A 24,193-nucleotide genomic window follows, 5' to 3' on the forward strand; every position below is an offset into this window, starting at 1 on the left:
TTAGATAGACACAGTGTGTGGGTGTAAGAACATTTATGTTTGTTCTCTCTGTTAATGGATTGGATAGGTTACGTTCGATATGACATTTTACTATTGAATACAATTCTTTGCCCTAAAAAAGGGAAATAAGTGTGTAGTTTATTTGTTATATAAATAGGCAAAATGGCAAGAGAGCTATTTATGGTCTCGCTCAGAAGACAAACACCTCACTTAGCGGGGTTGACTGTACAGTTGCTCTGTTTTGACTGCAGCTCGGAGATCTTTTGAGTCGAGCTGAGTTGAATTATGTGTTTGTATTTTTTAGGCTTCAGGTCTTTCAACCATCTCACTGCTTCAGAATAAGAAAAACACTCCCCGTGATTCATGCCTGTCTCCCTCGTTTTCTCTGATTAATGTGTTTAACCATCGTCTGGGTCAATGGTGTGTGTGTGTGTGTGTGTGTGTTTTTGATCTCAAACAAAACGAGATCCACACGTATTTAGACGGTGACACTTTTATGTTTTCTTCAGTGCTCTTGAGCGGCTCTTAGATTCTGTCCCCTTGAATGTCTTTCTCATCAATAAACTGATCTCCTGTCTGTAATTGGAGCACATGGAGATGGATTCACTGTGTGGATTGTTTTCTTTGCCTGTAAATAAACGCTCTTGTCCAGTATTTTAAGAGAATGCTTTTAACCAGAAGAGAACAATATATTTTAAAACAGATGCTGCAGCTTTTTTTAATTTTTACTTTGGTTCTTGTTTGAAGGCTTGAGGAAGATCCCACAGATCAAAACGTTGCCGTAAAAAGAGAAATATACTGTTTATCTGTAGCCTGACAGTGTGCAGACCTCATTTGTGCTCTGCAGTTTAGTACTTTGTGTCCTGCGCCGGAGTGTCTCTGCCTGGATGTGCGCACACTTGGTCCTTCTTCTGAGGTTTTGGGGCCATGACCAGAGTTATTTGTTTCTCTCCTGCTTAGAAACTGTTGTGAATATGCTTTTGGACTTGTTATTTGTGTTTATTATATACTGCGCTGCACTGAATGTTGTTCAATCCAAAAAGAGGAGCGTAGCCCTGTAGCTGTATAGTAGACTTTAAAACGTATATGTTCAATGTGTACGTTGTGGCATTTATTCATTTTAAAAGAGACTTATATTAAGCCCAGTAACAAAAGAGAAGACAAACCACAAAATCATTGACCCGTCACTAAGATGAGTCTCTGACATTTTTTTAGTTTTTTAAGGTGGGGTGGAGAGCTCACAGGCTCACTGCTGCTGGCTTTTCCTAGAGATCCACTTCAAACGGAGCGAGCCAGCACCTTCAGTCTGATTGAAGCAATTTTCAGCCAGGGGAAAATATTGCCGCTACTATGACATTGTAACCTCTGGTGGTGTCGGCTCCACATGGTATTCTGTCTGATCGGTGAGAAAACAACACAAAGTAGAGGACAGTGAGCTGATGGAGAAGGAACCACGTTCTCTGGAGATGTTGGTTTAATTCCCAGGCTGCCTGTCCTCAGCACCTTATGTAAGTGTCATCCGGTTTTGTCATATTGTCAGTCTTTGCTCTCTTCAGGGACTCTGTGACCTACACTCCTGTCAAATGCGGGCTGACGTCCACTTCAGGGCAAAAAAAGTCTGAGTATTCAGCCTACAGACTGTTTACATGGCCAAACTAACAATGAAGGACAATAGTCACACATTTCAGATCTGCAGATCAACTACGTGATATTTCTCCTGTATTATAATATTAAAATGCATCTGAAGAATCACATTTCATCATTATTAAAGAGATGTTTTTCATTTGCTTCTTCATCGGCTATAAGAATAGTCCTTTTGGACTTTAGTACGCATTCTGATCCCGTCTGCTCATGAATCATTGTGCAGATGTCCGTTGAAATGAGTAAATTAAAGTCTTTGAGTCACGCTCAAATGACGCCGTCGAACAATAGATAAATGCAATGGATAAGGGGAAACTGAATTTCATCAGTCTGGTTATCAGTTGTTAGTCGGCCTTTGTTCTGTCTTTGAATACCTCTAGATGGTGCCGCGGCAGCAGAGTCTGATGAGTCGGTGGTGGACCGCAGCTACGTGAAGAAGAAGCTGGAGCATGGACTGACTCGGATCTGGCAGGTTGGGACGAATAATAGTGCACTCTCTCTCTCTTTCTCTCTCTCTCTTTTTCTCTCTCTCTCTCAGATTATTTTTTTTTGTCCAAATCACCGTGTGCCTCTCATTTCTGTCCTCAGGACGTCCAGTTGAAAGTGAAGGCCTACATCCTGGGGACTGACATGTCGAACTTCAAGTACGACGATTTCATCGTGGTGCTCGATGTCATCAGCAGGTACGCCGCAAGACCAGAGCAGCCAGCTCACCCTCGTCTCCTCTAATTGGTCTTCATCATCTTGCTGTTGCTGTCCCTCTCTCTGTCTCGTCTTTTTAAATCTTTTTTTTCAGGTTGATATACTTTCATGAGCAGTCTTTCTTTTTCTTCCCTCAGTCACTTGCTCACTAACTGAATGAGATTATGCGGACACACACTAACACACAAACACAAAATCCTTTGTCCAAGAAGAGAATTATCATTGACTTTGTTGAAATTATAATGGCTGTAAATCCAAAAACATTTAAACTCCACACTTTAACAACTACACTAACTCTGGTTATGATAATGTTCTCCAGTGTGTTTTGCACTTCTATGGACAACAAACAGGAAGCGTACACACCTTTTGGTCGACCTGCGCGTTGCTCAGCTCGTTGCTACTGTATGTGGGAGTGAAGCCTGTACTCGACTGGAACAAGTTTGTGGGTGGAGGGAAGCGAATCCAGGATATTATTCTTAATGCTTTCAAGTCCACCTGAAATTATGTGTATTTATCTGTGACATCCTATAGAATTATATGACGTGTTTGTTGTTCTAATGGAGCCACTGTTTGCGTGACTGTTGGTATCTGTGTACACGCTGTAGATGAGATAATCTATTCAGCTACCATAACGTGTCAAAATAGATTATTTTAGATGGCTTACTTTAGATTCAGACACTTGTGTAGTCCTTTTTCTTCAATACCACTGCTAACAACACATTGTCTGTCCCTTGACTGGCAGTTTACAGTTACCAGAGCAAGTCTGTTTACATCATGTCTGTGTGCCCCCGCTGGCTCAGCTGTCAGTCAAACACCTACTCACACACACACACACACACAGCGGTCTTCCTGCAGAGGCTTTCAGGCTAAAGGGCTGTTTTTGATCATTTAGAAAATCACTTTTCCATTTTTTGACTGCAAAAGAAACCACACAACATTTAAGGATTGTTTATGCATAAGCACAGATTATAAAGATACTGAGTGAAATGTATATATTTTGTGCAATAAACCCTTAAAATTACTACTTTATTGATTTACTCGTATAGATGAAATCATGACCTTTATCACGGTAGCCCTAACTTGTGGCGGTTGCGTCATTGTAGGCACGTGCACCACAAATAAAGTAAATATCAATCGGAAGCCATCAAAGACTCTCCTTACACTGGGTAATCTCACTACATGCTCCATCAGATAACTGCACCAGTGAGAAATCCCTTTGTCTTATCTCTTTGCCCTTCATTTGTGTCGTTATGTGTTTCCTCATCCTTTAACCTTCTCTTTCAGGTTGATGCAGGTGGGTGAGGAGTTCTGCGGCAGCAAGTCAGAGGTCCTGCAGGAGTCTATCAAGCGCCAGAGTGGCAACTACTTTAAAAACTATCACAGGTAAGCTGTCTTTTGTTGCATCTGGATCGTCACTTGGATTGCGTAAAAATTGGACGTACCTTCTAATCTTTTAGTGAGCCGATAGGTTTGATTGTGTGTCAACAATTAGATGTAGAGGGCATGGATCTGATGTCCCCCGATATATATATATTTGAAAGAAAGCCGTTGAGACGATGGTAGACAGCAGTTCGGCTGACAGAAACTTTTACACACAATAGCACAACCGTGCTCTATTCCCAGAGCAACCCTCTTCGGAGTAGATGTGTAATTACACGGTAACACTCACTGAGCTGGCAGCACATTTACCTCCTGATTATGTAACCCCCTGCCGACCACATGAATATGTATGCTTTCAAGCAGACAGCGACACATCATCAGATGTGATTTGCATTGATCAGTGTTATGATTAGCCAACAAAATACACTGAAAAGATTCTTGAATATCAGAATGCTAAAAAAAGGCTTCACTCCTTTGACACAAATTGTCAACGGACGGAGACACGGAGGCATGATGGGATGCCGTGTGAATTGGAAGTGAAAAAGAGATCGTTAGAGGTGACAGTTCCAGGGAGAGAGAAGAAGATGACGAGGCGAACACCAGACAGCATTGTGATGGCATATTATCAACGCCTCTAATGTGTCCGCCAGCACACGTACTCGCACATCAGCGCTGGTGGCCGGCAGGCATCATCTTTACATTAGGTTTGTCGGGTGTCATTCCCAAAGAGATTACCCATCAGTGAACTTTGACTGGCTGCTGCCTGTATTCGTCTGCCAGCGGCCTGCAGTAACACACTCAGTCATCGGGGTGGGTGTATTGTTGGCCTACGGGTGCAGAGGACAGAATGACATTGTCAGGGTTTCAGACATGATAAGTATCTAAGAGCTGCGCCGTTTGGTCATTTCTGCTTGTATTTTCCCCCAACTCATTTTCTCTGATCGATTGAAATGTTTTCAAAGCTTTAATGTCCTTTTTAATTCTCGTTGCATTCCATTAGAGGAATATAACTGCAGGATAAGATGCCAGCATGCGCCAAAAGGGACTGACTTAAAATACAATTGATATCCCTTCTTTATTTCTGTGCCACAAGGCTTCCCTGTCTCACGCCACCGTTCCTCACTTCTGTCACTTCTCACACTTCAAACACCTTTTAAGTAACACGGGTACACTGCAGTGTTCCAAGTCAACACGGCTCTGACATTTCACACAGCAAGACCTGATATTGACCTACCATCAGGGTGGCTGTCTCGAGCTCTGACGACAGTTAACATGGAAACATGACACACACAACACACACACACCTTCCTTTTCACTGTGTATCAGTGACCTTTGCAGGCTTTTTGATGTCAGCACACTTAATCTGGACTCTCCGAATGTAAACAGACCTGAACTCACTGCTGGTCAGCGATGGACACATGTTGACTTCTTCTTTTCCACTTCTTCTTCTTCTTCGTCTTTTTCGCGTCTTACTCTATTCGCGTAACTTTTTCTCTTTCTCTCATCCCCTCAGGGCACGACTGGAGGAGCTGAGGATGTTTCTGGAAAATGAGACATGGGAACTTTGCCCAGTGAAGTCTAACTTTAACATCACCCAGCTCCATGTGAGTAACAATCCCATCACTGAGGAGAGAAAGGGAAGCACGGTAGCATTCATCCATCCCACGCCGTCTCTCATCGCACGCAGCCCCTGCTGTGACATTTGCATAATGATCTGAAACACAGGGGATCCTGCTCAATGATGTATGTGTGTGCGAGTGTGTCAGCCTCCCATAGGAGGAGTAAAGTTCACTGCACGTTATATAACGCAGATGAAGATAAAATGGCTGTATTACATTTTATTTCCCACAGTTATAAAATCAACCTCGAGTATCAGAGCTTAATGTTGATCACGTATCGATATCCAGTATCTCACGGGCATATTCTATGTAACCGACTCACCAAAAAGATCCTTGTGCTTACAACATGTTCAGCTCACTTCACAGAAGAAGAAAGAAACAGAAATGACAAATGGAAAGAAAGAGATGTCCCAAAGATAAATGGAGTTAATTCAAATGTATTTCTTTTCAATTTCATGCATCTTGTTTTCCCTTCATGTCTGTCTTGCTTGGGCACGTTTTGCAACAAACACACATGCCAAAGAATCCCTATAATAAAACCTATGCCTTGAGAATAGTGTGTGTGTGTGTATACATTACTGTTAGGCTAACAGGCAATGTCCGTGTCCGTTAACCCTTTAATCCCTGTTGGGCACCAACGTTGTGTAGTATTTTACCAGACTTTGTGTGGTAATATGATTTGATACAGGGCAAGTTCTGAAATGCTCAAGTCTTAAAAGATTAGAGTTCATCCATGCTACCAAACATGAAATCCATTTCTTGTCTGTCTCTGTCCCATCTTCTCCAATCCAGGAGTTTAAGTTCATGGGCCAGTGTCGCTCTCCGTCCGTTTCCCCGAGCAAACAGGCCGCGTCCTCGACCGGCCCGGCTCAGGACGAGCTGTCTCTGTTCCAGCAGTACCTTCAGGAGGGAAACCCCTTCGAGCTGCATGCCGAGACCAAAGAGGAGGAGACAGAGGATGTGCTGGCGTCGAACGGGGTAAGTGGAAACCACAAAACGCATACTTTGAATTGGGGCCTGCTTTTGGTTTGTAATTAGTTGCATGTTGCCCAGTCAGTCAGAAGGCTGCAAAAGCATTCGTAGTTATACATGAAACACAGTTGTTCTTGTTTATTGCTGTCCATTAGTCTAATTAACGAGGCTACCTGTTGAGGGGCATCACCAAACACGTTAATGAAGATCCAAGTTGATTAATTGGGACATAATCACTGCAGGTCATCGAGTTGTTTACAGCAGCTATCGAGCTGTCATCACCAGGGCCATAACACACCTTTGTTAATGGTGTAGCGGTACAGAACGTGCAACACTTTGACACATGGTCTGACATGTCATATCAGCTGTTAAACAGCAAATTAACTCCTTGGGTAGATTCATTGGCAAAGCAAAAAAATAAACTTAATATTAGAGCTGCATGTAATAATGTAGTCGTGTTCGATGGTTGTTTTGGGCCGCAACAAATTGAACACATTGTTCTTAGCAACGTTTAGTACTATTGTGTCTACACAGTCTACAGTGTATTGTATTGTGTATTGTGTAGTATATATTAGAAACCTTTTTATTTCTTAGCAACGTTTATCTACTCTGTTTTGTGTTAAATATAAATAGGCTGCACTTTACCTTGAAATAAAAATGTTTCACTGCTTAGTAGTCTTTTTCTTTAAACAGCCTGTTTCACCGTTCATCAATCAGTGTGCTTTGTGCAAATGCATCTTCAAACCCAGAGGAGCAGCAACGATTCATTTGGGAAGAGAGTGTGTGAGCCTGTTGTCTTGTCCAACAACTGAAAGCAAGCTCTTCTGTTTGCCTGACAAATCGTAAATCTGAAACCATAATGGGCATTGTCTGTACCATTATATTGAGCAACAGCCAAACAGTGGCTCCTATTGTGTGGTTACACAATGAAGATCCTGCAGTATGTGCTGCACCGATACTGATGCTGGTATCAGATATTGGGCCAATGCTGACTCAAATTTCAGTCAGGTATCAGTGACAATACAACTATATACATTACATTTATTTAATTAATTTAAACATCTTTAAGTTTTGACCACTTGTAGCTTGCTGATGCACGATTGATTATTCTAATAATAAATAACATTTCTAGAAATGTGTGTATGTATTTATTTATTGCATGTTGTTTTACAGAGTTAGGAAAGCAATGTTTAGGTCAGGCCTGATGTTGCCTTACACATAAAAGATGGATCCCAGTCACGTCCACACAGCTTATTAATGAAACACTGGTATCGGACGATACCCAAAGCTTGGGAATCGCTATCGAGACAGAAAGAAGTTGGATCGGTGCTTTCCTCGTACATGCATTTGCAAAGTATTTTTAACAGTCTTGCGTCAAGACCCTCTTGTTATATATATATATATATATATATATATATATATATATATTTTCCTAACAGTGTCAACATCAAAAGCACTATCTAACATGTCGGGCTTACAGAAGCCCTAGCTTCGCTCACTCTTAAGCTTGTAATCCTTTCTAAATGGCTGCTGTGTTGCTTCAGCTTTCAGTAAAGGACAAAGACAATTTTGTCTTATTTCAGGGGAGCTTTAGCCAGACTCTCCTCCGCGAGGTGAATTCATTTTCTGCCTTTCCTTCTCAAGCCAGTCATTTCATGGTTATGCACCCATTAGGGCTAAAAGATGGGGATAATTTAAGTTGATCATTCAATTACAGCTGTGTGGTTTGGTTTTACAGCGGGTTTTTTGATGACACGATTTCCCCATGGCATCATTTTGTTCACGCTTCCTCAACTCTTCCTCCTCTTTAACAACTGGTGATGTGTCAGCAAAGTTTCACAGCATGTTACAACGGTGTCTGACTTGTGTTTTTTTTATCCCTTCCACTCAGTTCATCCGTGCGGCATTTCCTCTTTGCACTGGCCATTTGACCATTTTCCATTAACTTCCATCTGCTCTTTCTCTTCCCTAATTCAAGTACGAGTCAGACGAGCTGGAGAAGAGTGTGTATCAAGATTACGACAGTGACAGCGATGTCCCCGAGGAGCTCAAGCAGGACTATGTTGACGAGCAGACGGGTGATGCGCCCATCAAGAGGTCAGTTCCAAGTCAAACTGTTTTACGCCGCTCCGAAGACACACAGCTTGTGAAGTTACGGTGGTCCATCAGATCTGCTCCTGGCTATTTTAAACTTATGAAAGTCAGTGAATGTACACAAAAAAGGAGCAACTCATGTTAAACACAGATGCAAAATAACATTATTTAACAAACTTTTTTTAACAAGGTTCCTAAAGGATGGGAAGTCATGCATTATGCCACTTTTTATGCATTTAGCAATGATCATTTCCGCTCCCCTCTGCCTCACCCTGCTAAGTAGGCAGAAAGCTTGTATAAAGCGTTTTGTCTTCCCATGAAAAATTCTCTTTCTTCCCACCTCCGCCTACGTGATTGGCGACTATTGAAAGATGAATCGCTGTTTAACAAAAGCAGAGGCAATCGTGCTTCTCTGCACCGTGTGAAAAAATCATTCAGCTCATTTAAATGAGAGTTTTGAATGCAACTTTTTGTATCTTTTTTTTTTGTTTTATTATCAGGGTGCGTTGGTTTCTAAAGGTGATATAATTCATGCACACAATTACCGTCTTAACATGTTATAGTTGCAATTATTCATGTCGTCTTAGTTTTTGCATTTTATAACCCTCCTTGTGCAGATTATAATGTTTTTGTGTGTGTATGCGAAGGACTGAAATATTAAGAACCTGTGTGCGTACGTGTGTTTGTGCATATCTGAGAGCCGACACCCGATTTGCACAGAAAACGAAAATACTAACTACCATCACTTATTCAGCAGCTCCTCATTACAGAAGCACTGTTACAATAATAGTTTCCTGTCATGTAATTCACAATGATCTATTAATGGTGTCTTAATGTTTGTGCTCAGCTCTCAGTCTCGTTATTTCACAGATCTGACAGGCCTGATATTTCTGCTTAAACTCTCACCACATTCGATTTCCTGTTCCTTATGTGTATTAACCTGGCGTTAGCCTATAGCCACTAAAATGCTAATTCCCCATTCTTATAAGCAGGAATCACTAATGGTTCATTATTGAACAGGTCGCATTGGTCACATCCGGAAATTAGAAGGCCCGTGTAATGATTGCTGGCTAATATGGCTCGATGAGCAGTGTCGAGTTGTCTGCAGCTCCAGGATCACCGGTTCACAAACCTCACCGTCGTGGGTCCCTCTGTGTCTCCTGCATTGTGTAATGGCTTCTGATTGATCAATTAGAAGACTCGGACCGGCACTGAGGTTTTTGAACCTGGCCGATCATTTCTGAGGATTAGTGATGTTAACATATATTACTGAGTCTCTCCTCTTCTCATGACTCTGGCCGACTTTCTCTCCCCCCCCCACACACCCTGCACGCATCATCAGTGCGTCCCGAGAGACCATAAGAAGCAAGAAAAAGTCGGACTACAACCTTAATAAGACCAATGCACCGATTCTCACCAATACCACCCTCAACGTCATCCGGCTTGTCGGTGAGTCCTGAGCGCGCACGCACACACACACACACACACACACACACACACACACACACACACACACACACACACACACACACACACACACACACACACACACACACACACACACACGCGCACACACATCCAGGACACACTCTACCACTTAGCCCTGCTTGAGAGCAGCACAGACGCAGCCGCAGTGGGCTTCCTCTCTAACCTGCTGAGATATCTATTAATTCACCAATAAAGCCAGCAGCTCTTTGCAATCAGTGCTCTCTGCTGTTCTCTGCTGCTACGTGTGTGACTGAGCTGCACTCATAATTATTATCCTTCAACCTGAGCTCTGACCTTTTCGTTTCCAAAGAGGTACTCGTGCGTCTCCGTGACGCGGCCTTGAAGACGTCGGAGCCCTTCCTTTGGCAAAGCGTGTTTCTCGGTGGTGGGACCTTCATAATGTGATTTCCGTGCGTCAAAGCGGAATTAAGACGTGGCAATTATCTTTGCTGTGTTGGTCGTACGGATGTAAACGTCTTCTGCCGTTTCTTTCATTTAATAATTGAGGATGATACAGATTTTCAAAAACAAAATCCTGGTCCTCCGACCAGTTGTTTTCATTTGAAGTGTCCTCCTTGTTTCCTCCTTCGGTGCGTACTTCAGAACGTTCCCGGACACACCGTGCAGTACGAAATAGAATGTGTGTTTTCTTATTGGTAATATTGTTTTAGAGCTGTGTGGCAAAACTGAGAGAAAAGCCTAAGTTTGATTCCAAGCAATCACTTCTAATTCAGTCTGTGCAGCTCTGTGATGGAGTTAGATTGCTCCCTGAGTTCTTGGTGCAGAATTCAAGAGAAAGCGTGTGAAAAATGAGAGTGTGAGAGAATAGTGCTGCCTCAGTGGCAATACCAGCTAGATTGAGTTTATTTCTTCTTTCTTTCTCCCACCATTCATCAGTTCTGAGTCAATGGTAACCTCGTTAGACCCCTGTACCTTTGTACTTACTGCTTTTATTACCCTCCTGCTAAACTGAATCCTTGCCCTTGAGTGTATGCAAATGCAATGCGTTCCTGCTGAAGTTCTCCCCTAAGGGATGTGGTGCCACCATGATTAACTTCCTGTAGTTTAAGTCTTTTAATCTCCCACACGATGTACTTAAGAACAGAATCATTTCATTTATTATGAACTGATACCGGGTTAAAAACAACTCTTAAGCCTTAAATAAAACCCAGTGTGTGTGTGTGTGTGTGTGTGTGTGTGTGTGTGTGTCCACTGTGATACACCCTGCTATGCAACCAGGAGCACACAAAGCTTGTCCAACCAACTCCCGCTAACTGTTTATTCACTGTCATCTCCCAACAGGGAAGTATATGCAGATGATGAACATTCTGAAGCCGATCGCCTTCGATGTCATCCACTGTGTGTCACAGCTCTTCGACTACTACCTGTACGCCGTGTACACTTTCTTTGGACGCAATGACATGGTACGTTTTGTTTTTTTCAACACATTGTATGTCCTACGCTAGGTCTTGGAAGGATTAAAAAAAAAAAAAAAAAAAAAGCCCAGTTCAACCACAGCCGATGTCACAGCTGGACGTGGTCTGTTGAACTTGAGACCACACCCAGCTGTGACGTAGCGGAGTATTATGGTGCCATGCTACATCGCTGCTTCACAGGATGCTCTAACTGAGCTACAACAAATAAAGAGTTTTCAAGTTACCATAAGTACAGGGGACTTTTTTTTTTTTCCATTGCAATGCCTGCAGCTACAAAATATTACTTGTGCTGCATCAGTGGTACGGTGCTTTAAGAAAATTGCCTTCATTTATTTCTAAGGCTAGAATTTTTCAATTCTCATGTTTATTAGATAATATACGTACATAAGCTTCGCTCTGTCTCAGTACAAATTTAAGTTGAAGGATAGTTTACAGTCGGCGAGCCCACTTCCCCTCGCTCCATGGAGAGACCATCATGTCATTTGTAGAGCCTCGCAGAGAGAAAAAACAGCATTGGTGTCAGTATCGGCCTCGGGGGAAGTGATAATGATAGCAACAAAATGACTTCTGTCCCATCGAGGTGGAAGTGATGAAGAGGATGAACGCTCCGCGGGGGCCGCTCCACTGCACATTATTGATGCGTTTGTGTGTGTGTGTGTGTGTGTGGGGGGGGGGGGGGGGGGGGGTGATGAGGGAAGGTGACACTCTGTTAGAGAATTGACAACTTGATCTGACCACTAACGGTTAAAATACTGCATGTTGAGTGCGTTTCTGTCACATTCTCTCTGTCTCCATGCTTCTATTGACATCACTCTTTCTGTCTACCTTATCCTAAATTCTCTTTTCCTCCTTCACACATAGACTGGTTGTCATTTTTTTTTTTTTTACTGTGCCTTCCCCCCCTTCTTTTTTTTTTTTTTTATCCCAGTGTCCTTAATCTTACATGCTCTGCTCCTTTCACATGTCATCGTTCGTCTTCTGTTTTTTTTCCTCGCACTGTTCCCCTTCCACTCTGCATCTCTCTGAAATTCTGACTCTTTTTTTTTTTTTTTCCCCGTGTCCTCATTAAATGTGATATCATGAACCAGCCCATTTCAATAATAGTCTTACTCAAAGAGGCACCTACAGTAAAATGCTAATGCCCCCCATGAATCTTTAAAAAGATTTCTGAATATTGCTATGCACATATGCTGGTATTTTGACCTAGGCTTTGCTCTCTTTGCCCCGCTGGAATCAAGATGGAGCTGCTTGACTCCCCCACTTGAAGAGTAATGGGTGACATTAATATTCAAAAGGGTAAATACCCCATTCTCTGTGTATATTGACCCTGTCAAGTCAAGCTGCACCATTGACTCCGTCACACATATGCTAAAGATGCATTATGTGCCATGCTCACAGATTCTCCAGTGCCGGTAATAACCCGGCTTCTAAGTGCTCGGGCTGAGAGAGAGAGGCAGAGTTATAAACTATTTTTGGAAAGGTGATTAATGCTTCAGAATTATGGAAAGTTAGCCCCATTGGATTAACCTGGATATTCTAATAAGAGACAGAAGAAAGACATTAAGAAAAGGAGAGTATGGCAGAGAGAGATGTGAGGTGAAAGATGGAGGGAAGATAAAGATGGAAGAATTTTTACTGTGTCGCTCTGTTTGGCAGTATGATGGCAGAAAGAAGGGAGGAGAGAGGCTGGATACCAAAACAATGATGTATGAACGATTTGTTGAGACAGAGCTGCCTAGAGAGAGAGAGAGAGAGAGCAGATCAGGAAAGTATCTGATGTTTGAATAGATGGCTTCTCTGAAAAATGAGCGATAATGCAAGAAACTGTAATTTTTCATTCTCAGCTCCTGACTCCCACAGACGGTTCGTCACGGTGAATTATATTCATCTTGCATGCACATGTGCAAGTCAAAGTTTTTACACCATCACAGTCTCCTGTGACGCAGAATAAAATGAAATACCCATTTCTATCTTCTTCAGATATTTGTGAATCAGGCGGAATAGCCAAAGATACCGGTTCTTCACTGGTAGCCGGGTTACCTTATAGTTCCCCATAATGCAACTCAATAGTGTCTTTCATTGGACTCCCCCTGTGCCCACCTCTTTCACACCCCAAATCTCAAGTTTTTAAGACAAGCCTTCTGTTGAAGATGCTGAGATAAACAAAATAACTCTGATTGATCAGGTTTTTTTCTTTTTTTCAAACCTTGGAAAGCTTCCTGCAGAGACACAGAAGACACTATACAAGTGTTCTCGGTGATGTGTAAAGACATTCTCAAACATCACCACGCTGAAAGGGAGATTATTGAGCTGGAAGCATGTTTCAGTTTCAGAACAAGTACAAGATTAAAAAATGTCATTTCATTTTAATGTGAGGCAACAATCAAGTGTTGATGTGTACACGAGTAATTTCACCAATTACTTCCATTAATGTAATTCTGTTTCTTTGTTTGTTTGTTTGTTGTTTTTTGTTAATGTGAGACTTTGCTTCTTGTTTTTTTTCTTTCTGCTGCCCATTCGTCATCCATAGCCTGTCCCAAGCCCGTCTCTGCCAACTCATGGTGGCAGAGACGCGGGCCCTGCCAGGGTGGTGGGCCCTGCTTGCTTGGTAAGAGTAGATCTCTGGAAGCATTAACGACTAACACACAAGGTTGTCTCTCTCCCCCCCCCCCCCTGCCTTGCGAGTCCAAAATGCTATAATCAACACTTGTGATGTGGTGGATTTGAAGTGACATCAAACACACGTGCGTGAAAGTGATTTCAGTAGCATTTAGATGTTGACTTTGCTTTCTCCCTCGCCGCACTGAGATTGATTTTGACTTCTGCTCCTCCAGTTTACTCCTCCCTCTTTTGGATTAGACTCGGCTAGAAGCCGAAAGTAAAGATTCTCTTGTCTGCGACTACGTGAGATGAAAGCAGATGTGTGTGTGTTTGTGTGTGTGTGTGTGTGTGTGTGTGTGTGTGTGTGTGTGTGTGTGTGTGTGTGTGTGTGTGTGTGTGTGTGTGTGTGTGTGTGTGTGTGTGTGTGTGTGTGTGTGTGTGTGTGTGTGTGTGTGTGTGGGTGGGTGTGTACGCGTGTGTGTGCCTTCACACTGCTGAATTGTGTGTGCTGTTCAGGAAGAGGAAGGTGTTTGTGCACGGTGCAGAAACTAATTGTGTGTGTATATATATTTATATTGTTTATCTATAGATATATATGTAAATATACGTGTATGTGTGTGTTTTGGAATTGTACAGTATGAGTCAACGGGTCTGGGCCTTATCAGCAGCAGACTGAGAACCACACTGAACCGGATCCAGGAGAGCCTCATTGACATGGTAAGACTGAAACTCTTCCTCTGCTCCTTGTCTCACTTTCTCTTCCGCTCGCTCTCTTTCTTTCTCTTTTTACCGTCGCTCGTTACCTCATTGCGTCTGTCTCATTTTCTGACACAAACATGCTCTCTCCGCTCACCTCTTTCTGCCAAAGCATTATATACATAATCCACTCTATCCACCCTGACCATATGTCTGATCTCACGGCTCGTATCGCCACAAAATGCATTATGGGTCGTCATTAACTGGCCAGCGGTAACTCGCACAAACACACACACACACGCACCTCTCTCTGTTAAAGTGGCCGCACCGGGGAGGATGTGTGTGTTACTCCATTAGGGCTCTCAATCACTGCTCCCCTCTGTAAAACTACATAGTGACGATTAGTCTGATAGCGTATCTTTCTACAGTCTTTCTCCTCTGTTACATGATGAAGCACGTATCATCTCCCACGTCTGCCTTTCATTTGTCAGATGGCCTGAGTTTAAAGAAGCCGTACGTGGACTTTAGTTTGGCCCTAATCTGCAATAATTTTGCTCCCCTGAAGGCGAAAATAAAATTCTGTTGATGTTTTGGGTTTGTTTTTCTTTTGTTTTTAATGAGTTGTGTCGCTTGAGTCTAATTATGGTAGATGTGTGATGGAATGGCTCACTGAACTCAGACTGTAGTCCTTCTGCCTTGAATCCAAATCGCTATACTAAAAAGTCGGCTTTTATTCTTTTAAAAAACGTATTCAGTTATTTCTATGTGTCTGTGATGAGCATTATTATTCAGAAGCTCCAGAAACCAGACGGCTTCAATTCAGCCCAGAGCAGCTGTATCGGAAAATAAAGAGGACAATATTGGTTATGCGTAGTTAAATTGGATTTTATCATATGTCACAGATTGTGGCTCACAATATATATTCTTTTCCCATGGTGAGGTCTTGTATAATGTTGTTTTATTTTTCATTTTCTGAGAACCTTTGGGGCTTTCTGTGTCTCTCAAATATCCTTTCTAATTCCATCTGTGTGTTCACACAACACCACATACCATGCTGCAGGACAAATTATTAAATGTGCCACTAAGCGCTTTTCTTTTTGGCTCTGAAACATCTGGCAGCAAGTGGATCACTGATTTGGACTGTAATTAGCAGTCAGGTGACCGTCAGTGCCAATAACAATTTTATAACAAGATGCCATTAATGCAATCGCATCAAAATGTGAAGAAAGGGGAACAGAGAGATCTTGTTTTTTGTTTTTCAATCAGCAGTTGTCCACAGTAGGGAGCACACAGCATCCACATCACCTTTTTTAAAACAAAGCATTAATTTGACAGCGTAGAATAATGTCATTTTGCTGCGATGTTTACAGCTTAGCAGTTCAGAGGTAGAGCTGACGAGGAGGAGAAAGCTGAAAAACAAAAGGCGGAGGTGAGAAAGTGGATAAAAGTCAGAAAAGAGTGATGAATTATCAAAACTTTAAATTTGCAGTAAGCGATGAGCTGCAGCATCATGTCGTCTTGCCCTCAGGGGACACTACAGCAACTATTTACACACCAATTATTTCCTGGCCATTTGTTAAATGTCGGCAGAGCTCGGTGCTCAGCTGTGGAGAACATGTTTATCATCTGAGCTGCACACGGACAGACTGGGTGGAGAAAGAGAACAGGGACGTGTGGTTTCTTTTTATTGAGTTCTCGCAAGAGACAAAACGACGTTAAACCTTTAACATGCGCACACACACACACACACACACACACACACTTCAGATGGGAATAATCCTATCGCTTTGTGTGGCCATCACAGGCTGCGTGATATTAAATCTATTTAAAACCACTGCAGACGGAGGACACTGACTCTGGCTTTGTAATTACACCCGTCCCCTCTCTAATGTATTGGCCAATGCTTTTAGTCTCTCCTTCCTCGTATACAAAACTATTTTAGCTCATCTCGATAAATCATTCAGTGTTTGAGAAGATGTCCTATTTTCCAAACTTATAGAGCACTGCCTCACTCGCTCACTGCTCTTCTGTGTTTCACATCATGTTCTGCTCACATAAATCTCACACACACACACACACACGCGCACATATATATATTTATTTCACATTTATAACAATTCATATTGAGTTTCCATATGGATTATAAATCTCTCATTTTTTAATATAGGTGTCTTCGCTCCAAAGTGAGAATTTATTCACGCCGAGTACACAAACGCACTCCCCCTGCATACAAATACGCACTCCAGAGATTGCAGTAGGGTAGACCTCATTTGTAAACAGATTATAAAGTTAATTGCACACTGCATTTCAATTGAGCAGCCGAATCCTTGAGGTTTTGTTTCCCTGATTTGCCGTCGCAACTGTTTGAGTCCAAAACCAATGTGCTGGTAATGACTCAGAGTCCCATATGAACGTTAGCGAGATTCCTTCTCATCGTGTCTCAGGTACAGAGAGACTTCGGCTTAAATTGGGAGCTCCACGGGGGAAAAGTAAAAGATCATCCCCTTGTTTATGTGCTCTGTCTCTGCCGCTGTTATTCTTGATTACCTCTCCGAAACCCCCGTCGCTTCTCTGGGTTTTGACAGTTTTAATTTCGAGTTCACTCCCTATTTGACTTTGAATGTTTTTATTGAGAGTGTTTGGAAGGTTGTGAGGTTAGGCAGAAACTTCTGAGAGTGGCAGAGATGTAATTTCCTTGTTCACATATTCGTTTACCACAAAACACTCGTGGCATAGTGTTTAATCCCGAGCGCCGACATCAACACCGATTTCAAGTTCACATGTGAAATTCTATCTTGTGAAGCTCCGAACTGAATTATTTTACTTGAAAGGGATCAGCTGTCGTATAAAATAATGATTTAATTACAATCCTTGCTTTGAAAACAAAAACAAAAATCGTATTCTTTGGTGATATTGCTCGGGGCAAGTTGGATGACGGTGCCGGATGAGAGTGGTATGAATTCCATCTGCGGCCATATTGTCGGTTGCCCAGAAAGTTCAGCTGTGGCAGCTGTTGCGAGCCGTTGCTGCAGGCGAGAGCTGACACAGCCGAGCATTTGCAATGAAGTCCACCTCTGGTTCACCGTCCTTTTCCTTCTCTCGGTACTCGAACCACCAGTATTTACTCTTTTAATCACTCGCTCTATTTTTCTCACTTATTTTTCCAACTCTCTTTCTCCCCTTACGTTTCCTCCCTCGCATTTGTATCCGCCGTGTTCCAGTGATTACACACCTCTCAACTCTGCTTGTGTTGTTGCTCCCAATACACAATGCCATGTTTGTGTATTTATTTCAGTGTTCACCATCGGGCCATGCGTGAAGATAAGATCGTGTTTTTTCACCCCTGTTTGGATTGAGTCTTGCAGTGTTTGCGTGCGTGCGTGCGTGCGTGCGTGCGTGTGTGTGTGTGTATACGCCTGCGTCTTCAGGGTACAATGGGACTTCTTCAGCCTTTTACATGCCTGGCACTGAAACAGGAATGAGAAGCCGGGTGATTTCTGTGTTGGCAGCCAGTCCTCTGGCAGTGAGGGTGCCTGCAGAGATGCACACACAAAACACACAAACACACACACTCCCAGACAAGAAAACACACACATATATATAAAGAGGATGGGAACATTAACAGACAAACACACACACACACACACACACACACACAGACTTGCAGTCCTTCTGTTGGTTTCTACTACAATGAGCACTTACTCCAATACACTTTCCATGCTCTCTTCCTGCTAGTAGCATAATGAATGATAAATGATAATACCTAAGCATATGTTGTGGTTAGCTACTCTGTCTTGGTACAGCTAACACACACGGGCATGCCGCCTCTCATGAGAGGCACTGGCTAATGTCACACACACGCACACACACACACACCAAACCTATTATTCATTAGTTTAACGTCTCACCAGACACACCAGTGGGGATTGCTATTTGACAGGGATTATAGATCACAATTAAGCTCCATGGTGTGACTGTTTATACTGTAGTTGTCAGGATATCACAAGTATTGACATTTTGTCGGGGGGCTTCATTGATGGGCCCGGCTGTAGGTCATGCTCCTCAGCTGTGATGAGCAGACAGTTGATCCCCCTGGATACTGTAACTCAGCTTCCTGTCTCACATCAGAGTAACACACTCTCATTTGTATTCTGCAGTCTCCATACACTTCAGGTTGGTTCATTCAAGTATTTAGCTCAATTATTTCCGGCTTTTAGGTTGTCCGTCTGTCCGTCCCATTCTTGTGAACGGATATCTCCAGAACGCTTTGAGTGAAAGACTTCAAATTTGGCACAAACGTCCACCTGCGCTCAAGGATGAAGTGATTCGATGTTGGTGGTCATTGGTCGCTGTGACCTTACAAAACCGTAACTCATTTTGACAATTTCACACAAATGTCTAATAGGATAAAATGATGACGTCATGACATTTTGGACGGACATGGAACTAAACTAAAATTGAAGTGCTTGGCTGTATTTCTAGTTTTCTCCGTGTATCACGGCTGTTGACCAGCAGCTGTGGGAAAAGAAGTTGCCAGAGGTGGCGGTTGGTGTCTTGTAAAATAAGTGACGGCCTTAATTCCATTTGACATTCATCTAATGAGAACCAAATTTCTAGTATTAGAGTGACAAAGAGGTGCAATTGGATCCACTTGACAGTAATTGCCTGGCAGGCAGTCCACTCGATTTGCCCATAAATCTCTACGGAATAGATTTGAGAGGAGTAAGCAGTCAATCACGACAGACTGAGACACTTCAATTCGGAGATCACTTTTCAACTCCCCTGCCGGAAGCTCCCTTCATGGCCAGGGCGATTACAGAATGATCAAGCTCTTAGAGTTCACCGAACCTTTCAAATGAAGGATGTTTATTTTCTATTATGCTGGGGAATAACATTTGAAAGTGGCATTACTTTTAAAGTTTTTGCATCCAAATGCTGGTTTTTGAAAGGTGAGAGTTTCCTTGCTATTATTTTTGCTTTGTTAGGCTCCAGGATACCACTGTACAACCACTTACCCTGGCACCTTTACCTTGGTTGTTGTTTATTTTCCTTCCGAAATGCAAAATCATTCAATTAAGTTCATTAAGAAGAAAAGCTTTTGAGAGGTCTCACTTGTTGCAGAATAATCTTCTGTTGAGCGATTATTCATCTTGTTGTTTCAGCTAATTGATGCTTGAATGTGGAGTTAATTGATGGATCCGGCGGCAGACTTGATACTGAGAGGGAGCTCCCGTCCCCCCTCAGGTGTCTACTGATGACTCATGGGGTCTCCCATTCCCACCTCAAAACTACCTCAGACTGAGCCGCTCACTACTCATCACCCCGTGGACGAGCAGGAAAAAAATCCAATAAGGAAATAGATGCTCCAGCAGAGGTGGGCCTGACTTAGCACTTTAGAAAAACGGAGAATATGTCTGAGCCAAGATAAAACCCACGGCCTGCAATGCAGACTGTGGCTAAGTAATGAGGCAGCCAGTTGCTACTTGCTGTAGTGTCGTATGAGAAACGCTAAAGCCGAGTTTTTAAAATTGCAAGGAAGTTGTGTTAAGTGAGGCCTATGCAAAATGTAAAATATGCTTCTGAGGTTTGGTGTGTTCCCCCTGTGGAGCTGAAATCCTGCACTCTTCACACTGATCGATACAAAGCTTCAGTGCCACTTGCTCCCCAAGGCATTATACGATTACATGTCCCATGTGAGTACCATAAAGCGCAGCAGAATCTCATTAGTCCTACCACACACAATTATTGTACATATACCCGCACACTCATACATCTGTTTTAATCGTCCCTCCTCATTAAGAATCATTTTCAGCCTCTCATCTTTGATCTGTTGGAGGAAAAACAGGGATTGATAGTCATCAAGCTACTGCTTTATCCCTGTTTTTTAAGTGTTATATTCAAAGCTTTGCTTTTATCTGTTTTCAAATCCCTCCCTGGATGATCATTTTTTTATATGTTTTCTGTTCATTGGCAATTCCAGGGCTTCATTTCTAATCATTACACAAGTGTAGATAAGCTCCCTGGCTTTGATGCTTGATGTCTTCATACTGAACAATGCTGTTGGTCCCCATGGGGAAAGTCTTTCGGCTGATATACCTCACAGACAAACAAACGTTGTTTTCCCTTTCGCCCGTCCACACAATACAAAAGCCCTTAAGGACATTGAAGTGGATGTTAGCACTCTTGGGCAAGCTGTTCTTTCTCATACTGGATGTTAGCAAAGCTGACAGAATCAAGTAGACACATTGTTCCGGAAGGCTTTGGGGCGGTGCTGCTGGCCAAAATTCCTGATCTAACTTTGGTTCGGCTTTGAATAAATGCAGTTGCAGTGAAATGCCTCTTGAAGCGCTGATATTCCCATTTGTTTTTTGTCTTTTGGCACGAATGTGTTTGTTTTCTAAACACCTGTAATATCTTTCGATATAGAAACTCTCTCTGAAAGGTGTTGACTCGCTCTTCTGTTTTGTACCATTCACATTCATTATTGATTATCAATGGAGTGTTATTAGTGCCTGACGGTAGGGACAAAGACACTGTACCGCGGGAACAAAGAGTGCAGGACAATAGTTTGGCCTTAAACACCGTGGCTTGTGGATGCAGAGAGAAAGGAAGATGTTTCTGGTCAGAAATGGAACAGAGAACACACAGAAGACCAGAAGCATAAATAAACTTCTTTTGTATTGAGACGGAGGCATTTGGTTTTCAATAATGCCCTCGTGCCAGGATTAACAACATTGAAGGCCAACGTTGCGTCAAGTGTAATAAGTGTGTGTGTGAAGTGAATTATGCCGAAAGGATGTAGTGCATAGTCCAAAAAAGTGATGAAGCAAGAACATACTGGATCTGTTCATTCATGTGTTTTCCATTAATCCTCCCCTTTTCTTGAAGTGAAGTATAGTTTCCTGAGGTAAATGGACCGTATAGCTCTTTTCTAGTCTTTCCGACCACTCAAAGCGCTTTAACACTACTTGTCATCATTCACCCATGGAAGGGGCTACAATGCCACCTGCCCCAACTAACATTCACACACACACTGTCACTTACACTAAAGAATACTGTTGTCAGCTTAGAGCATTTAGATTCAGTGTATGATTGTGTGTGTGTTCATATGTTACAAGTGCAAAGTATGAAAAGAGACTTTAGTGAGTAGGTGTATTCTTCTTGGGACTCGTGGCTTTTAGTTATATCTGTGACAGATGTATATTAACATCTTGTAGGTCAAAGGTTTGAATTACTTTAGTACGCTCAGGGCAGAACTTTTGTTCAGCGTTATCCAGGAGCACTGCTCTTTAAAAAAAATGAACAAAAGACTGAAATTATCTGTCAGTCACAGGAGAATTTTAGTCTCTTTTTTCCTTATCGTTTTACAAAGGTCTTTTAAATGGGTTATTAACGCCCTCATTTTGCTCCATCAATTCGTATTATACTGAGGATCCACACACCCACACAGATGTGTCCTTTTCTCCAATACAATGGGCAGAAGTACAGCTTTTATTCCAACGTCACCGGTGAACTTTGATTATTTTTTCATGTGAAGTATTCAAAGTGTAACCAAATGGGGGACTTGTCTGTTGATATGGACGGAAGAAACGCTTTGATGTGGACCTGCTTGCAATTTCACAAAGACCTGAGCTGGCCCTACGCAAGTGAGGCTCATCAGCTGCTGCTTGACCATGCTAGCAAGGGGCTAATGGCTAAATAACATGGCATGCTTATGTTGTATTTTCTACAACATTTTTTTTATCCATCTGTCCGTCTGTCCATCCGATCTTGGTCAACTCTTTAATAGATTCTGTCATTTGCTTCAGGTGTGGGTGCACGTGAAACCTTGATTATTGTGTCATCAGTGAAGATGTCCCGCTACCTCGGCCCTGATTAAATCATTTACGTAACCGTGTTGATAACTCCCAAACTGTTAGATGAAAATCACTAATCAAATCAGTCGGCTCCGGTACGGCAGGTTAATTGATTAGAGCTTGTTAAAAGTGTTTGTTTTTTTTAAATGTGAGGAGAATATTGGATTTACTTTCAATCACATCTTTTAAAGAAAACACTTTAATGGACACTTTTCAAGCACCACTAACATGCAGCAGGTGTCAGCGGGCCTGCTGCTTGTTCTCGTGTATGAGTAACTGGATTCAGGATCTTTTATCAGTGGACTGCTTTCTGTTCCTTTGTGATGAACAAATTGTACACCGCAGTGCACCCAACCTTGATTATTACCCACAAGGCTTGAAATGTAGTTTATGTGGCTGTTGGTCTTTAGAGTAACCAGCGTTTCCTCAAACATGTTTTTCATGCAATGGAATTGAATACAAAGAGAGTCTTAACAGCATTTCATCACTTTTATTAGCCATACTTATTACAAAATATGTTTATATTGTATGTTTGAATTTCAAAGCTCACGTAAGTGGTTCTTGAATAGATTGATGTGCTACTCATTCTACAAAATTAATAAAGCCTCATCAGCTTAGTAAACGGATAATATATTAAAAAAAAATAAAATACAGGTATATTCAAGGGGGCATGGCAGGTTTTAAAAATAAAATCAGGTGATTTTTGGAAGCAGGGATACCCTTTTGCTTACATTTGGATTACAGACTGTGCTGTTCCTCATGTTAATCCGAACACATTAATATTCCAACACAGGTAACAGGGTTTATGAGAGCGACGGTGTGACTTGAGCAAATGAGGAATCGGTACCTCTTCAGTTCGGTGATGTGGAAGCAGCTTAAAAGCAGATGATTATAAAGAGAAAATGGTCCAGCTGAGCCTATTATGAGAATATTCGTACTTTCCGTACAATCGTTTTTCTCCTATTGTTTGCCGTGACTCACTACGCTGATGAACAATCATTTCTTCTGTTTTTACAAAGGTCACTCAGCGCCTCGGGTTCTCTTTCTCTATGAAACTCAAATAGTTAATGATCGTTTACATCAGTACGCGAAGATTGTCTTTGCGGTGACAAATGAAAACAAGCATATTTTCCTTCCCATGACCTGCCTAAAGTGATATATAGTTGTATAGAAATAAAGCCGAGGAATGTGTTTGTAAAATTTCCCCTGAAAGGTGATTTGTGAGGATCTGCCGAGTGACGAGTGTGTGTGCTCAGCCTTTGGCTCCGGCTATCAGAGACTGCTCTGGGAACAGCAACAAATGCAATTTGAGAGCTTTTCATTGTAGAACTGCTTTAACATGCTTGGGCGCACATGATGTGTTGTTGTTGTTTTTTTCACAGAGGAACTCATTCATATGTTGGTAATAATAAAGTCAATGCAGCGTCTCGCAACCGCTTATACCGGATTAATGTTCATTTTGTGTTTTTGATTTATTTTCCTCCATTTTCTTTTTCTCTCTGTGAACAGGAAACCATTCATACTGAATCGATTTAATGTCACGTGCTAATGACTGGAATTTCAACTTGTCAATGTTAAACAATAACTATTTAGCATGATTGCAGATAGTGTATGAAATAATCAATGAAGTGAAGTGTAAGGCAATTACCCGTACACATTGTCTCGGACTGCAGTGAACGATTGTTTGCGCTAACCATGCTTTTCTTTT

General features: G+C 42.1%; 1 protein-coding gene across 1 annotated transcript in view; it reads left to right on the top strand.

The window, feature by feature from the left end:
- Positions 1 to 24,193, top strand: part of vps50 (VPS50 subunit of EARP/GARPII complex) — an 85,064-nt gene that overhangs the window by 44,827 nt on the left and 16,044 nt on the right. The window contains exons 14-22 of the mRNA XM_079175645.1: positions 2,022 to 2,113; positions 2,230 to 2,324; positions 3,628 to 3,726; positions 5,237 to 5,327; positions 6,135 to 6,320; positions 8,293 to 8,411; positions 9,751 to 9,857; positions 11,199 to 11,320; positions 14,570 to 14,650. Of these exons, the coding sequence (XP_079031771.1) occupies positions 2,022 to 2,113; positions 2,230 to 2,324; positions 3,628 to 3,726; positions 5,237 to 5,327; positions 6,135 to 6,320; positions 8,293 to 8,411; positions 9,751 to 9,857; positions 11,199 to 11,320; positions 14,570 to 14,650 (992 nt within the window). The remainder of the gene's footprint in view (positions 1 to 2,021; positions 2,114 to 2,229; positions 2,325 to 3,627; positions 3,727 to 5,236; positions 5,328 to 6,134; positions 6,321 to 8,292; positions 8,412 to 9,750; positions 9,858 to 11,198; positions 11,321 to 14,569; positions 14,651 to 24,193) is intronic.

The sequence above is a fragment of the Pholis gunnellus genome (assembly GCF_910591455.1).
Source record: "Pholis gunnellus genome assembly, chromosome: 16".
Taxonomy (NCBI): domain Eukaryota; kingdom Metazoa; phylum Chordata; class Actinopteri; order Perciformes; family Pholidae; genus Pholis; species Pholis gunnellus.